Source organism: Anser anser (genome assembly GCF_964211835.1).
Source record: "Anser anser genome assembly, contig: HAP1_SCAFFOLD_794, whole genome shotgun sequence".
NCBI lineage: Eukaryota > Metazoa > Chordata > Aves > Anseriformes > Anatidae > Anser > Anser anser.
In genome coordinates, this window is record NW_028153977.1 from 1 (window position 1) to 14,353 (window position 14,353).

A 14,353-nucleotide genomic window follows, 5' to 3' on the forward strand; every position below is an offset into this window, starting at 1 on the left:
CCCGATTGCACGGCCCCCCCCCGGCCCCTCCTCACCGCACGCCCCCCCCCCGGCGTTGCCCGGCCCCCCCCGGCTCCCCGGCCCCCCCCCCCCCCGTTGCACGCCCCCCCCCCCGGTACCTGCGCCCCTCCCGGCCGCGCCGCCCCGCCCGCCGCCCGCCGCCCCGCCATCTTCGGCGCCCGGCCCCGCCCGCCCCGACAACAACATTCGGTGACGTCACTCGCCGTCACGTGACGGAACCCTGCGCTAAAAATAGCCTCGCCCCCCCCCCCCGCGCACACACACCCCTCCCCCTCCCCTCGGGGGCGGGGCGAGGCCGGGGGGGGGCTTAAAGGGGAAAGGGGGGGGGGGGGGGCGTGTGAGCGTGCAACGAGCGTGCAACGAAACGTGAGCGTGCAACTGGGGTGCAGCGGTGTGCGTGAAATGGGTGTGCAACGAGTGTACAACAGCACGGGCGCGTGCAGTGGCACGTGAGTGTGCAACGACTGTGCGATGATGTGTGCGACGAGTGTGCGATGGTGCATGAGCACTGAGTGTGCAATGAGTGTGCAACCAGTGTACTGCAGCACGCGTTTGCGTGCAATGGAATGAATGCACTGAGCGTGCAACGAATGTGTAATGACATGCAAGCGTGCAGTGAACGTGCAACGGGTGTGCAATGATGTGTGTGTGCGATGAGCGCGCAATGAATGTGCAATGATGTGTGAGCGTGCAATGACATACTGAGTGTGCACTGAGTGTGCAATTCTGTGTATGTAGTGACGTGTGAGTGTGCAATGAATGTGCAATGAGTGTGCAATGAGAGTGCAACGATGTGTGACTGTGCAATGGCATGTGAGCGTTCAATGAGTGTGCAACAAGTGTGCAATTACATGCAGGTGCGCAATGAGTGTGCAATAACACGTGTGTGTAATGACACATGTATGCAGTGTGCATGCAATGACAAATGTGCAATGAGTGCGCAATGTGTGTGTGACTACACACGTGTGCACTGTGCATGCTATGACACATGAGTGTGCAATGACGTGAGTGTGTAGTAAGTTTGCAATGACGTGTGTGCGGTGTGCATGCAATGACATATGAGTGTGTGCTGAGTGTGCAATGGCATGTGTGTGCATGGAGTGTGCAATGACATGTATGCATACAACTACACATGTATAGTGTGCATACAGTGACACAAGTGTTTGGTAACATGAATGCGTGCAATTATACGTGTGTGTAGCGTGCATGCAACGACATGAGTGTGTAATGAGTGTGCAATGACATGGATGTGTGAAGGAGTGTGTAATGATGTGAGTGTGCAATAACACATGAGTGTGCGATAAGTTTGCAATGGCATGTGAGGGTGCAAGCACACACATGCAGTAAGCGTGCAATAAGGTGAGTGTACAGTTAGCGTGCAACGACATGGGTGTGCAATGACAGATGTGTGTGCACTGTGTGCAATGACGTGTGTGTAGTGAGCATGCAACAACACATGAGCGTGCAACACGTGGGTGTGCAATGACACACGTGTGTGCAGCGAGTGTGCAACGACATGCATGTAGCAAGCGTGCAACGACACAAGACTGCACCATGGATGCGCATCAGCACGAGCGGCCGTGCAACAGGTTGCTGTGCGGTTACACACCTGCGTGCGCCGTGAGTGTGCAACGGCACGCGCGCGCGCCCATCGGGGAGCAGAAAGCTTAACGCGCGGGCGTGCACCGCGGGCGTGCAAAGCCCCGCGCGCGAGCGGCAAGCCGCTGTGCAAAGGAAGCGCGCGCGCAGCGGGTGTGCAACACGGCCCCGTGCCCTTGCACACGCACGCGCGTGCAGGAGGCGGCCCCGCCCCTTTGGGAGGGGATTTCTGCCCTCCGACAGGCGGCGCGCGGGGCCCTTAAGGGCACGGCCCCGCCCCCTCCCCCCCCCCCCCCTTCCCGTTTCCCCTCCCGGGGCCGCGGGTTCGAGCCCCGGCCCCGCCGCTTCCGCCTCGCGCCGCTGCCATGGTAACGCCGCCGGGCCTGCGGGGGGGGGGCGGGACATGGGGGGGGGTTCGGGGGGTCCCTGGGGAAGGGGATGGGGGCTCGGTGCCCCCCCCGAGGCCCCTCAGAGCCCCCCCCGCCACGGCCTCCCCTTCTCCCGCAGGCCCGGCGCCTCCAGGAGCTGTTCGGGGACCTGGCGGATGAGGTGAGGGGGCGGGGGGGGGACGGAGGGGGGGACACGGGGACATGGGGGGGGGACACGGACATGGGGGGGACAGGGAAACGGGGGGGGGACACGGGGACATGGGGGGGGGACACGGGGACCGGGGGGGGGGGGGCGGGGACATGGAGGGGGACGCAGGGGCATGGGGGGGGGGGCGCAGGGACGTGGGGGGGGCGCAGGGACATGGGGGGGCACAGGGACATTGGGGGGGCAGGGACGTGGGGGGGGACACAGGGACACGGGGGGGACACGGACCTGGGGGTTGGGCAAAGACATGGGGGGGCTACATGGACCTGGAGGGGAGGCACAGGGACCTGGGGGGGGGACACAGGGACGTGGGGGGGGGGGGGGGGGTCCCTGTGCCCCCCCCACCGCCGCCCTCCTCTCGCCCCCCCCCAGGATTTCCTCTCGGCGGTGCAGGACGCTGAGAACCGCTTCGCGCCCCCCGGCAGCAGCTCAGAGCCGGGGGGGGGCAGCCAGGCCGCAGCCCCCCCCGCCCCCCCCAGCTGGGATGTGGCCCCCCAGGACGAGCCGGCCACCGACCGGCTGCTGCTGGCCGCCTGCGCCGAGCTGGAGGGGGCCGAGGCTCCGGGGGGGGCGCAGGGGGCCCGCAAGAAGCCGAGGCTGGGCTATGAGACGCCCCCCCCCCAGCCTGGGGGGCTGCAGGGCGGCCGCCCCCCCCTGCCCCCCCCCACAGCAGGCCCCGGGCCCAGGCTGGCGCTGAGACCCACGGCGGCCGGCGGCGGCCCCCCCAGGACCCCCGCTCCCGTGGGGCCACCCCCCCACAACATGGGGCAGCGGGCGCCCCACAGCAGCGGCGCGCGGCCCCCCCTGGCGCAGCCCCCCAGGGCCACCACTGCCCCGAGGGAGGGGTCAGTGGGCAAGGAGCCCCCCCCCAGGGAGCCGCCCCCCCCCAAGGAGCCCCCCGGGGGGCTGCCGACGCCGCTGGTCACCAACCACCTGGTGCAGCTGGTGGCGGCCGCCAGCAGGGCCCCCCCGGCCCCCCCACGCCTCCCACCCCGGGGGAAAACGCGACGCTTCCCCGGCCCCGCGGGGATCCTGCCCCAGCAGGTGGGTGCCGGGGGGAAGGGGGGGGGGGCGCAGGGGGGTCCCGGGGGGCTTCACCCCCAGCCCGGCGTGGGGCTGCCCCCCAGGCGTGGGGCGTGAGCGCGGTTTTGCCTCCCCCAGCACGCCGGGAAGCTCCTGGAGCAGGTCCTCGTGGTGGCCCCCACGGCGCCGGCGCACGGGGCGGTGGCGAAGGTGCGGGCGGAGGTAAGGCCCCCCCCCACCGTGCCCGCCCCCCCCTCCCCGTGTGCCCGGCTCGGGGACGGCGGCACCGGGGCCACGGTGCGGTGACGGCAGCTCCGCTGTGCCCCCCAGGAGCTGCCCAGCTCCCCCCAGCCCCCCGAGGAGGATTTCGGGAAGGGGCCCTGGCTCACCATGAAGGCGGAGCTGGGGCTGGACGAGAGGGACCCCAGCTGCTTCCTCCGGACCTACAGCGTGGTCATGGTGCTGCGCAAGGTGAGAGGGGTCCCGTGCCCCCCCCCCCCCTTGGCCCCGAGGTCCCCCCGGGGACGGCGGCGTGAGCGGGGCCCGTGCCCGCAGGCGGCGCTACGGCAGCTCCCGAAGAACAAGGTGCCCAGCATGGCCGTGATGGTCAAGAGCCTGACCAGGACCAACGTCGACGCCGGGGCTGTCTTCAGAGACCCAACCGGTGAGCGTTTTGGGGTCAGGCCTCGTGTCGGCCGTGCCTTTTGCCCTCCCCGTGCCATGAGGACCCCCGCGTGTCCCGTGGGTGGCTCCCCGTAACGCGGCGCCCCGGGGCCGCAGGGGAGATGCAGGGCACGGTGCACCGCCTGCTGCTGGAGGAGAGGCAGGGCCAGCTGAAGCCCGGCGCGGTGCTGCTGCTGAAGCAGGTATGGGGCGCTGGGCACGCCTGCAGCACCCTCGGGGCCGTTCCTGCCACGGGCACCGCTCGCCCCCGGTGTCCCCGTGCCGGCTCCGAGCTCCGGCCCCGACCCCCCGCGGCTCTGTCCTCGCAGGTGGGCGTCTTCTCCCCGTCCCACCGCAACCACTACCTCAACGTCACCCCCGCCAACCTGCTCAGGATCTACCCGCCCGAGCCCGAGGGCAGCCTCTCGCAGCCGGAGGTGAGGCGGCGCGGTGCGCCGGGGCTTCGCGGGGTGCGGGGCGACCGGGCACAAGCTCCGGGAGGCTCGGCAGGATGGATAAATCCTCCCGTGGGATCACCGCGTGTCTGAATCTCTGCTGTGCGGGGTTTCGCAGGTCCCTGCCCCGGCTGGGTCGCTCCAGGAGCATCCTGCACCGATCCCCCGGGACCTCCCTGCCCCTGCGGGCTGGGGACCGCCGGGGACGGGCAGCCACGGCCCGCAGCAGCCTCCCGGGGGGCTCTGGCTGCAGCCACGGAGCCACGAGCCCGGGCACGGGGAGCACGGGGGAGCTGACGGCTACGACATGGGTGAGGGGGACGTGGGCGAGGGGGACGTGGGGGGGGGGAAGGAGCTCGGTGTCCTGCAGGAGAAACCCTCTGGAAGCCCCTTTCCGTGCTGGAGGCGGCCTCATCCTGCCACGTTCCCCAGCACGCGGAGGTGATTCCTCCCCGTACACACGTCAGGACCGACGGTCGCCTTTCGCTCCCCCTCTGCCCCCGCAGATGACCTGGACGGGCTCCTGGGAGAGCTCCCCGAGGATTTCTTCTCGGCACCGGCCCAAGCCGACTGCTGCTGAGCGCGGCGAAGGCTCCGAGCAAGCAGGCGCTGCTCCGGCTGCCGGCCGCGTTCCCGTTCCTCCGTGCCTTCGTTGTGTTTGTTTTGGGGCTGGGGAGCCCCGGGGAACCCTGCGGGGTCGGGTCCCGGGGGGGAACCCCTCTGTGCCCCCCATCCGGTGTTAATTAAAGGGCTGTTGTGCTCCGGCTCGCCCCGCTCGTCCCTCGCGCCGCCGATTCCCTCTGCCCCCAGCACCCCAAACCCTTCCCGGGGGGCGTCTGCGCTCCCCCCTCGGCTCCTCGCAGCCCCCCTGCGGGGTTTGGGGCTCCCCCACCCCATCCCCACGCCGTGCCCACCAACAGGTTAAGCTCCCTGGCAGCCCCCAGCCAACGTGACCGTGTTTACCGCGGGGCGGTTATTTATAGGGCAGCCCGCTGCTCCCCGGGGCACGAGGGCCCGGCCGCGGCCCTATTTATAACCCCGACCCCAGCGCAGGAGGCAGCTCGCGGCCCCCCGGCCTCCCCCAGCCCCATGGCCCAGGAAACCTTCGCCTTCTCCTCCTCGGCCCTGCGCTCGCTGCGGCTGCAGCGGGAGCTGCTGGAGCAGGAGGAGCGCCGGCGAGCCCTGGCCCGGGAATCGGCCACGCGGCGCCTGCTGCCCGCCGCCACCCGGCCCCCCCTCGCGCCCCCCCGGCGGCCCCAGTACTGCCGGGACCCCGCCGTCCACAACGCCCTCTACACCGGGGACCTGGAGCGCGTCAAGAGCATCTTCAAGGACGAGGCCACCGCCAACATGGTGCTGGAGACGGTCAGCGAGGAGCTGGTGTGGTCGCCCGAGCAGGGTACGGGGCTGGGGGGGGGGGGGCTGGGAGATAACGGGGGGCAGAGAGGGGCTGGGGGGACAGAGGGGGGCTGGGGTGGTCCTCTCCTTGCTTATAGGGTTGGGGGGGGGACAAAGAGTAATGATTTTGGAAAGGGAGGGGCAGAATGCTGGGGTCCGGCCCTAGGGTTTGGGGAAGGATTTGGGGGGATTTTGGGAAGGATTTGGGGGAGGTTTTGGGGAGGATTTAGGGTTTGTTTGCTTCCCCTAAAGCTGGCGGGGGATGTTGGGGCTGTGACGGTGGGAGGGGGGGGGTCCCCGTCTCCACATCTCACCAGCCGGGGCTGGGGGCTACCCCCTCCCTTGGGCCCCCCCCCGCTCCCCGCCGCAGGGCTGTGGGTGCTGAGCCCCCGCAAGAAGCAGACGTCGGCGCTGCGCATCGCGGCCGCCCGGGGCTACGAGGACTGCGCCCGGCACCTGCTGCTGCGGGGGGCGGAGGTGGACGCGGTGGTGGGGGGCCGGGGCCCCCTGCACGACGCCGTGGCCGCCCCCCGCCCCGCCTGCGCCCGCCTCCTGCTCGACTTCGGCGCCGACCCCAACCTGCTGAGCGCCGAGGGCACGGCCCCGCTGCACCTCTGCACCGCGCCCGACAGCCTGCCGTACGGCCTTCTGCCATGCCCCGCCCCCTCATTTGCATACATTTGCATGACACGCCCCCCTTGCGACGCCACGCCCACTCCATCTGCATGAGAGGCCTCGCTCCTGCCCAGCTGGCCCTGGGCCGGGTGCCCACCATGCCAGGCTCCGCCCACCCAATTTGCACTCAAGCCCCGCCCACTCGATCTACATGCAAAACGCCACCCATTCATCTCCATCCCAGAGCCCCGCCCACCTAATCTGCATGCCAGGCCACGCCCACACACCCTACCACGCCCCAGCCCCTGCCCACTGCCACCTGCCTCATCTGCATGCCAAGCCCCGCCCACCCCAAGCCCCGCCCACCCCACCCTCACCTGCCAAGCCCCACCCCTCCCCAAGCCACGCCCACATGCAGTTTCATTTGCATACTAGGCTCCACCCCCAGCCTCCATTCATAACTTCCCTGCGACACGCCCTGCGCCAACCCACGCCCCAAAGCCACACCACGCCCACTCCAAGCCACGCCCCTACAAGCCCCGCCCCCAAGCCACACCCACTCCAAGCCACGCCCTCGACCAGAAGCCACGCCCCCATACAGGAGGCCACGCCCACGACCTAAAGCCACGCCCCCATGCCCCCAGGCTGCCCCGTCCCCATCCCTGTGCCCCGGGGAGGCTCCAGGGGTTCCGGGGGGTGCAGAGCAGGGGCCACAGGGACCCTGGGGGGGCCACCAGACCCCTGCCCCCCCCCCCCCCTTACCACTCCCCCGCCGTGCCCCCCCAGGTGCGCGGAGCTGCTGCTGGCCCACGGGGCGCGGGTGAACCTGGGGACGCGCGAGCGGCAGCTGACGGCGCTGCACGTGGCGGCGAGCCGGGGGCTGGCGGCGCACGTGGCGCTGTACCTGCGGCACGGCGCCGACCCGGGCAGGCGCAGCCGCCAGGGCGAGACCCCCCTGAACGCCGCCTGCGCCGCCGCCGAGCGGCCCCCCGAGGCCCCCGCTTACCTCCAGGTGGCCGAGAGGCTGCTGGACGCCGGCGCCGACCCGCGGGCCGCCGGCCGCAAGGGCCACACGCCGCTGCACAACGCCTGCGCCAACGGGCAGCACGGGCTGGCCCGGCTGCTGCTGCGGCACGGCGCCGACGCCACCGTCCCCAACGGCGCCGGCGACACCCCCATGGACTGCGCCCTGCGCGCCGTCCCCGAGTACCCGCAGCAGCGCCCCGAGCGCACCATCGCCCTGCTGCTGCAGCACGGCGCCGGCCCCGTGCACCCCAAGGTGGGTGGTGGTGGTGGCGGGGATGGGGTGGGGGGGGGGGGGGGATGCCACGCGGTGTGTCCCCCCCGAGGCTGGCACGCCGCCGTGTGCTGCAGATGCTGCGGTTCTGCTGCGGGCACCCCCCGGCGCTGGAGCTGGTGCTCAACGCCTCCGAGCGCGTGCCGCCCGCCGACGCCTGGGTGGGCGCCGTGCCGCCGGAGCTCTGGGAGGTGAGGGGGCACCACGGTGGGGGGGGGGGGGGACACACACACAGGGGTGGCCTCGTGCCCACCGCAGCCTCGTGTCCTTGTGTCCCCCCCCCCCCCAGGAGCACCAGGACTTCTACGCCTCGGCCGTGCGGGCGGCGGGGCAGCCGCGGCGCCTGCAGCACCTGGCTCGCTGCGCCCTGCGCCGGCACCTGGGCGCCCGCTGCCCCGCGGCGCTGCCCCTGCTCGCGCTGCCGCCCCCCCTGCGCCGCTACCTGCAGCTGCCCCTCGAGGGGGCCATCTCCTGAGGGGGGGGGGGGGCTGGGTAGGTTATATGGGGGGGGGTGTCCCCCCCCCCGCTGTGTCCCCGTGGAATAAAGGGGTGGTAGAGGCGGATGCTGGGGGTTGGTTTCCCTGGGGGCACGGATGGGGGTAGTGAGGGGGGGGGGACAAGGGGTGGTAGGGGCTGGGGGGGCAGGGGCTGGGGGTGACAGGGTTCTGGGGGGGGTGACTGGGGCCTTGGGGGGGGGTGACTGGGTCCTGGGGGTGACAAAAAAGGTCCTGGGAGGGGTGACGGGGTCTGGGGGGGGGGGGCGCAGGACAGGACAAGAAGGTCCTGGGGGGAGGTGACAGGGGGTGGCAGGGTCCTGTGGGGGGGGACTGGGTTGTGGGGGAGGGGGCAACGTCCTGGGAGGGGGTGACTGGGTCCTGGGGGGGGGTGACAAGTTACTGGGGGGAGTGACAGGATCATGGGGGGGGATAGGGTCCTGGGGGGGGTGACAGGGCCCTTGGGGGGTGCAACGAGAAGGTCGTGGGGGGGTGACAGGGCCTGGGGGGGGGGGCAGGGTCCTGGGGCGGACAGGGCACAGCCAGCGGCAGGGGCCGGCAGTGCCCGCGGGGGGGCGCCACCCGCCGCCCCGCCCCTCCCTCTGCCCCCGCCCCCTCCCCTCCCTCAGGCCCCGCCCCTTCCCAGGCCCCGCCCCTCCCGGCAGGGCGGCCCCACGCACAGCCCCGCCCCCTCCCCTTACGTCATCAACGCGCGGCGGCGCCCACCCCCCTCCCCCGCGGTGGGCGTGGCGGCGGCACCGCTCCCCCCCTCCCCTCCGAAAAGGGGCGGGGCCGTGACGCGGCGCGGTGACGCAGACGCCGCCGTGGCGCGCGCGCGCGCCGGGACCACGTGCGGGGAGGGTGAACAGAGAAGGGGGGGGGCGGCTCCCAAATCCAGGCGCGGGTTTTTATTATTTACAAGGGGGGGGGGGGGGGGGGGGCAGCCCCGACCCCCCCGCGGGACACGCGGACCTCACGACGACGCGGTTGCAAAAAAAAAAACCAAAAAAATTAAAATTAAAATTAAAAAATAAAAAGTCTCGGGCAGCCCCCCCGCAGCGCGGGAGGGGGGTAGGGGGCGTGGGATGGGTGGGGGGGGGCGTGGGATTGGGGGGGCCCCCCCCACGCCATGCTTGTGGCCCACCGTGGACCCCAAGGCGCTGCCCCCTCGCTTGCAGGCAGCTTGCGGGGGGCTCGGGGGGAAATAGAGGCCGGGGGGGTGTGGGCTGACCCCACGCCGTAGCCCCCCCCCCCACGCGGGAGCCCCCCCCCGGGTTTTGGGGGCGCTGGCCCTGTCCCGCAGCACGCGAAGGCCAGCTCCGCGCGCGGGGAGGCAGCAAAATGTGCCCGGGGGGGGGGGGGGAAATGTGGCTGCACCCCCCGGGCCAAAGCCCCCTAACAGCACAAAGCAGCGGGGGGGGGCTCCTGGGGTTGTTCCCCCCCCCCGGCCCCACAACAGCTTTTAGCAGCAGCTTTAGAACAGATCCAGACTGGAGAGCACCATGGGGGCAAGGCCTCGGGGGGGGGATTAAAGGGGGGGGGCAGGTCCCGCTGGGGGGGGGGGCAGGCACAGCTGGGGAGGGAGCAAAGTGCTCCAGGGGTCTGCAAAAAGTACGGGGGGGTGGGGGCTGGATGGGACTGGGGGGGTTGGTCCCTCCCCTGGGGGGGCAAACAACAGGCAGAGGAAAAGCCCCCACCAAGGCCCCCCCCCCCCAGGCTATACGGGGGGGGGGCAGGACTGCACCCCCCTCAGCTTGCCCTGGGTAGCCCTGGCTTTTTGGGGTCCCCCCCTCCCCAAAAGGAGGCCAGCTGTAGGAGCAGGGGGGGTCCCAGCAGCGCTCCCACCCCGGGGGAGTCACAGTCCTGGCTGCCCCCCCCCAAATAAAAAGGAATTTCCCTCCAGGTGCAGCAAGCAGAGCGCACCCCCCCTGCCCCCCCCGGCTGCCCAGAAGCCCGGGGCATTGCGGGGGGGGCGCAGGGGGAATCTGTGCCCCTACCCCCTGCCCGGGGGGGGGCCAAGACCCCCCCACGCCGCTGGGCACGGGGTGCTCCGGAGGAGGGGGCATGGGGGGGGGGGGGGGGCTGCCCCAGGATGATTTAGGGTGCAAAGGAGGGGGGGGGGGGTCCTTATGGGACACCCCCCGGTACAAAAACGACATCACAGAATAAATAGAGGCACCGGGAGGGGGGGGGGGGACACCGGATTGGGGGGGGGGAAAGGGGGGGCGTTAGGGGGGGGCTCCCAAATCCAGCCCCCTCCCCTTGCAGCAGCCTCAAGTCCTGCGTGCCCCCCCCCGGTACCCCGTGTCCATCTGTCCATCCGTCCGTCCGTCCGTCCGCCCCCCCCGCGCTCAGTTGATGTCATCGTAGATGCTGGGGGGGTGCGGGGGGGGGGGCTTGGGCTTCTTCTTCTTGCTGGAGCCCAGCCCGGGGGGGCACCGCCGCCGCTCACCAGCCCCAGGTGGGGCTTCTTCTTCTTGGTCTTGCGCGACTCGGAGTTGTTGGTACCTGGGGGGGGCACACCAGCATGGGGGGGGGTCCCCCGAAATAAAAGGGGGGTCCCCAGAGCAAAGCAACAGCCAAGGGAAGCCCACCCTAAAGCTTGGGGATGGGTCCTGCGCTGTTGTGCCCCCATAGGGGGGTTATGTGCCCCCATAGGGGGGTTGTGTGCCCCCCCAGGGGGTCTGTGTGCCTCCCCCCCCCCCCCAAAAAAAAGCCCCCCCCCCACTCACTGGCTTTGGAGGAGGCAGAGTCGGAGGGGGAGATGTCGGAGGCGCCGTCCCACTGCAGGCGGCTCATGAGCGCCTGGCTCTCGGCCACGTCGAAGCCGTCGGCCTCCGCGCCGCCCTCGGCCTCGGGCAGGGAGCTGGGCGGGAACGGCACCGTGTCCCGGGGGGGGACACACAAACCGGCCCCCCCCTTCCACGTCCCGGCCCCCCCCGGGCCTCCTCCCCCCCCCCAACCCATCCCCACTTACGCCGAGGGCCGAGCAGGTAGACGCGGACGGCCCGCCGCTGCTCATCCGTGTGCTGGGGGCACGCAGGGACCTGCCGAGGGACAGGGGGCTGCGGGGGGGCTGACGGGACCCCAGGGACCCCCCATACCCCCCCCCCCCCCCAAACTGCAGGCATCCCAGGGACCCCCCCCCACCCCCAGGGACCCGCCGAGCAGGGGGGGGGACCCCGCGGCGCTCACCTGGTGCACATCTTCTTGGTGTGCTCGGAGATGACCCCGCATTGCTGGGGGGAGAGGGAGCTGATGAGGGGGTCCCCGAGGACCCCAAAAGCTGCCCCATACCCCCCCAGGGACCCCAAAAGCTGTCCCATACCCCCCCCCCAGGGACCCCAAAGGTACCCCATAGTACCCCATACCCCCTCCCCAGGGACCCCAAAAGCTGCCCTGTCCCCTTCAGAGGCCTCGGAGCTGCCCCATCCCCCCCCAGGGACCCCAAACCTTCCCCGTCCCCCTCCCCCAGAGACCCCAAAAGCTGCCCCGTGCCCCCCCAGGACCCCCCACCCACAACCACCCCGTCCCCTGGGACACCCCCAGTTGGGTTGGGGCGGGACACCCATCCCCATCCCCATTCATAGCACTGACACCCCCCCCCCCGGGACACCAGAGCTCCCCCTGGGACACCAGAGCCCCCCCAGGACACCAGAGCCCCCCCAGGGACACCAGAGCCCAACCCCCCGGGACATCAGAGAGCCCCCCCGGGACACCAGAGACCCCCCCCCGGGACACCAGAGTCCCCCCACCGTGGTGAGCAGCGTCCGCAGCTCCTCGGGGCCCAGCGTCTCGTAGTTGATGCCCGCTGAGTTGCTGTACTGGGGGGGGGGGGGGGCACAGGGAGCGGGGTCAGGGCTGTGGGGGGGGGCACGAACCCCCCACCCACCCCGGGGGGGGGCACACAGCCCCCCCAGGGGGGACACGAGCCACCGGGGGGGTCACAGCCCTTCTGGCGGGGGGGGGCAGCCGCACCTTGAAGGGGTCGGGGTTCCCGCTGAGCTCTCCTGGAAAATAAGGGGGGGGGGGGAATAAGGCGGGTGCCCCCCCCACCTGTAGCCCCCCCCCGGGATAGCCCCGCCCCCCAGTTTAAAAGCCCCGCCCCCACCATGCCCCACCCCCCCCTTTGCTCCGCCCCCTGTGCACACCCCAACACCCCGCACCCCCAGGAGGCTCCGCCCCTAATCCAGCAAAGCCCCGCCCCTTTGAGGCCTCACCCACACTTAAGCCCCGCCCCCCCTCTGATAAGCCCCGCCCCCTCCGATAAGCCCCGCCCCTCACCGTTCTTGTGCTTGAGGGACTTGGACCTGCGGGGCGAGTTGGGGTTCTGCGGGGACAGCAGCGCGTTGGGGGCAGCCCCGCGGCCCCCCGCAGCCCCCCAGGGGGGCGAGGGGGGGCTGGGGGCACCCGGAGCACCCCGCTGCCCCCCCCCGGCCCCCCCGGAGCCCCCCCCGGTCCCTCACCTTGTCGGATTTCCTCTTCTTTGCTGTGGGGAGGAGAAGGGGCAGGCTCGGGTTATGGGGTGGGTTTGGCCCCGAACCCCGCAGCCGGCCCCCGCTGCCGGCCCCCCAGGGGATGCTCCTGTCCCCAGGGTGGGGGGGGCACCTGGGACACCCCCAAATCCGGCCACATTCCCCCAGCAGACACTCGGGGGGGGGGGGAATGGGGGCAGAGGGGAGCTCGGGCACCTGGGACATCCCCAAACCCAGCCACGTGTCCCCCCCCCAGCAGACACCAGGACTTGCCCCCCCGCCAGACACCCTGGCACCAGGAAGTCCCCCCCCCGCCCCCCCGACACCCAGGAACCAAGACACAAGGGCCCCCCAGGATATATTGTCCCTCCCCCAAACCCAGCCACATGCCCCCCCCGAACACCCAGGCACCAGGATGTGCCCCCCCCCCCCCCCCCCAACACCCAAGGACCAGGACACAAGGGACATGTTCCCCCCCCCCAAAACCCAGCCACATGTCGCCCCCCCCCCCCCCAGGACACCCAGGCACCAGGACGTGTCCCCACCAGGACACAAGGGCCACCAGGACGCGTTGTCCCCCCCCCAAACCCAGCCACATGCCCCCCCCCAGACACCCTGGCACCAAGACGTGCCCCCCCCCGGCAGACACCACGACACGTCCCCCACCTGGACACAAGGGCCCCCAGGATCTGTTATCCCCCCCCCCGCCAAACCCATCCGGGTGCCCCCCAGCGCACACTCAGCCACCAGGACGTGCCCCCCCCGGCCCCAGCCCCCCCGGCCCCCCCCCACCTTCTTCTCGGAGCCGTAGGACCAGTCGTTGTCGTTGATGTCGTCGTTGTCCTCCTGGTCGCTCTCCGACTTGTTCACTGTTGTTGCTGCTCGCGATCCTGCCCCGGGGAGGGGGTTGGAGGGGGGGGGGACAGCATCAGAACCCCCCCCTAAACCCTCCCAAACCCCCCCAAATTCCGGCCCCCCCCCCCACCTGCGGTTGGCGATGCGCTGCTGTTGCGGCCCATGCCCAGGCACTTCTCGAGGTGGGGGGCGAAGCGCGAGGCGGCGATGCTGCGGCTGCAGTTGGGGCACACGCACTCCTTGTTCTTCCACTGGTTGTACACCTGCCCGAAGATGTCCACGCCCGGCTGGTCCACGATCTCTGCGGGGCAGCGACGTCACGCGGGGCACCCCGCGCCCCCAAAACCCCGTCCCCGCGTCCCTCAGACCCCAAAACCCCGTCCCCGCATCTCTCAGAACCCAAAACCTCATCCTCGTGTCCCTCAGACCCCAAAGCCCCGTCCCCGCGTCCCTCAGACCCCAAAGCCCCGTCCCCGCGTCCCTCAGACCCCAAAGCCCCGTCCCCGCGTCCCTCAGACCCCAAAGCCCCGTCCCCGCGTCCCCCGAGCCCCAAAACCCCCAAAGCCCTGTCCTCATGTCCCTCAGACCCCAAAGCCCCGTCCCCGTGTCCCCTGGTTCCCAAAGCCCTGTCCTCATGCCTCCCAGTCCCCAAAGTCCGATCCCCGTGTCCCCCAAAGCCCCAAAACCCGGTCCCTGTGGTGTCCCCTGGTCCCCAAAGCCCTGTCCCCGTGTCCCCCAGGCCCCAAAACCTTGTCCCCTGGTCCCCAAAGCCCCATCCTTGTGTCCCCCAGTCCCCAAAGCCCTGTCCTCATGTCCTCTGGTCCCCAAAGCCCCGTCCTTGTGCCCCCTGGTCCCCAAAGCCCT

The 14,353-nt window shown here is 71.1% G+C and overlaps 3 protein-coding genes across 6 annotated transcripts; 2 read left to right on the forward strand and 1 right to left on the reverse strand.

Annotated features, from left to right (window-relative positions):
- The first annotated feature begins 1,924 nt into the window (after positions 1-1,924).
- HROB (homologous recombination factor with OB-fold) lies at positions 1,925-5,120 on the forward strand. 4 transcript variants are annotated; one of them, XM_083853356.1, is made up of 10 exons: positions 1,925-1,988; positions 2,128-2,169; positions 2,587-3,258; positions 3,376-3,459; positions 3,550-3,708; positions 3,793-3,901; positions 4,018-4,103; positions 4,230-4,337; positions 4,474-4,666; positions 4,862-5,120. In XM_083853356.1, the coding sequence occupies exons 1-10, from the start codon at positions 1,986-1,988 to the stop codon at positions 4,933-4,935; spliced, it is 1,530 nt and encodes a 509-aa protein (XP_083709482.1). In that variant the 5' UTR covers positions 1,925-1,985; the 3' UTR covers positions 4,936-5,120. The 4 variants fall into 4 exon arrangements, with proteins under 4 accessions (XP_083709482.1, XP_083709483.1, XP_083709480.1 ...); XM_083853354.1 differs by lacking the exon at positions 1,925-1,988 and having other exon boundaries at positions 2,014-2,169; XM_083853355.1 differs by lacking the exon at positions 1,925-1,988 and having other exon boundaries at positions 2,014-2,169; positions 3,568-3,708.
- A 155-nt stretch (positions 5,121-5,275) lies between these two features.
- On the forward strand, positions 5,276-8,229 carry ASB16 (ankyrin repeat and SOCS box containing 16). The gene is made up of 5 exons (XM_083853358.1): positions 5,276-5,754; positions 6,124-6,391; positions 7,155-7,647; positions 7,743-7,856; positions 7,955-8,229. Exons 1-5 carry the CDS (start codon positions 5,445-5,447, stop codon positions 8,138-8,140), a joined length of 1,371 nt encoding a protein of 456 aa, XP_083709484.1. The 5' UTR covers positions 5,276-5,444; the 3' UTR covers positions 8,141-8,229.
- Positions 8,230-10,372: 2,143 nt separating this feature from the next.
- Positions 10,373-13,806, reverse strand: ATXN7L3 (ataxin 7 like 3; the record flags this gene model as incomplete). Its single annotated transcript, XM_083853353.1, is given in 14 exon segments — positions 10,373-10,591; positions 10,594-10,667; positions 10,892-11,025; positions 11,133-11,199; positions 11,202-11,206; positions 11,355-11,398; positions 11,915-11,983; positions 12,138-12,169; positions 12,444-12,489; positions 12,626-12,650; positions 13,428-13,504; positions 13,506-13,524; positions 13,620-13,638; positions 13,641-13,806. Coding segments are annotated over 14 exon segments (858 nt in total), but the record flags the coding sequence as incomplete, so codon positions are not given.
- Positions 13,807-14,353: the final 547 nt, after the last annotated feature.

What these genes read in the sequence shown, in the direction of transcription:
- HROB (XM_083853354.1), top strand. Translation starts at nt 2,059, where the DNA reads ATGGGGGCTCGGTGCCCCCCCCGAGGCCCCTCAGAGCCCCCCCCGCCA. An exon ending in TCGGGGACCTGGCGGATGAG is followed by an intron (nt 2,170 to 2,586) that starts GTGAGGGGGCGG and finishes GCCCCCCCCCAG; the next exon opens with GATTTCCTCTCGGCGGTGCA. An exon ending in CGGGGATCCTGCCCCAGCAG is followed by an intron (nt 3,259 to 3,375) that starts GTGGGTGCCGGG and finishes TGCCTCCCCCAG; the next exon opens with CACGCCGGGAAGCTCCTGGA.
- ASB16 (XM_083853358.1), top strand. Translation starts at nt 5,445, where the DNA reads ATGGCCCAGGAAACCTTCGCCTTCTCCTCCTCGGCCCTGCGCTCGCTG. An exon ending in CCGGCCCCGTGCACCCCAAG is followed by an intron (nt 7,648 to 7,742) that starts GTGGGTGGTGGT and finishes CGTGTGCTGCAG; the next exon opens with ATGCTGCGGTTCTGCTGCGG. An exon ending in TGCCGCCGGAGCTCTGGGAG is followed by an intron (nt 7,857 to 7,954) that starts GTGAGGGGGCAC and finishes CCCCCCCCCCAG; the next exon opens with GAGCACCAGGACTTCTACGC.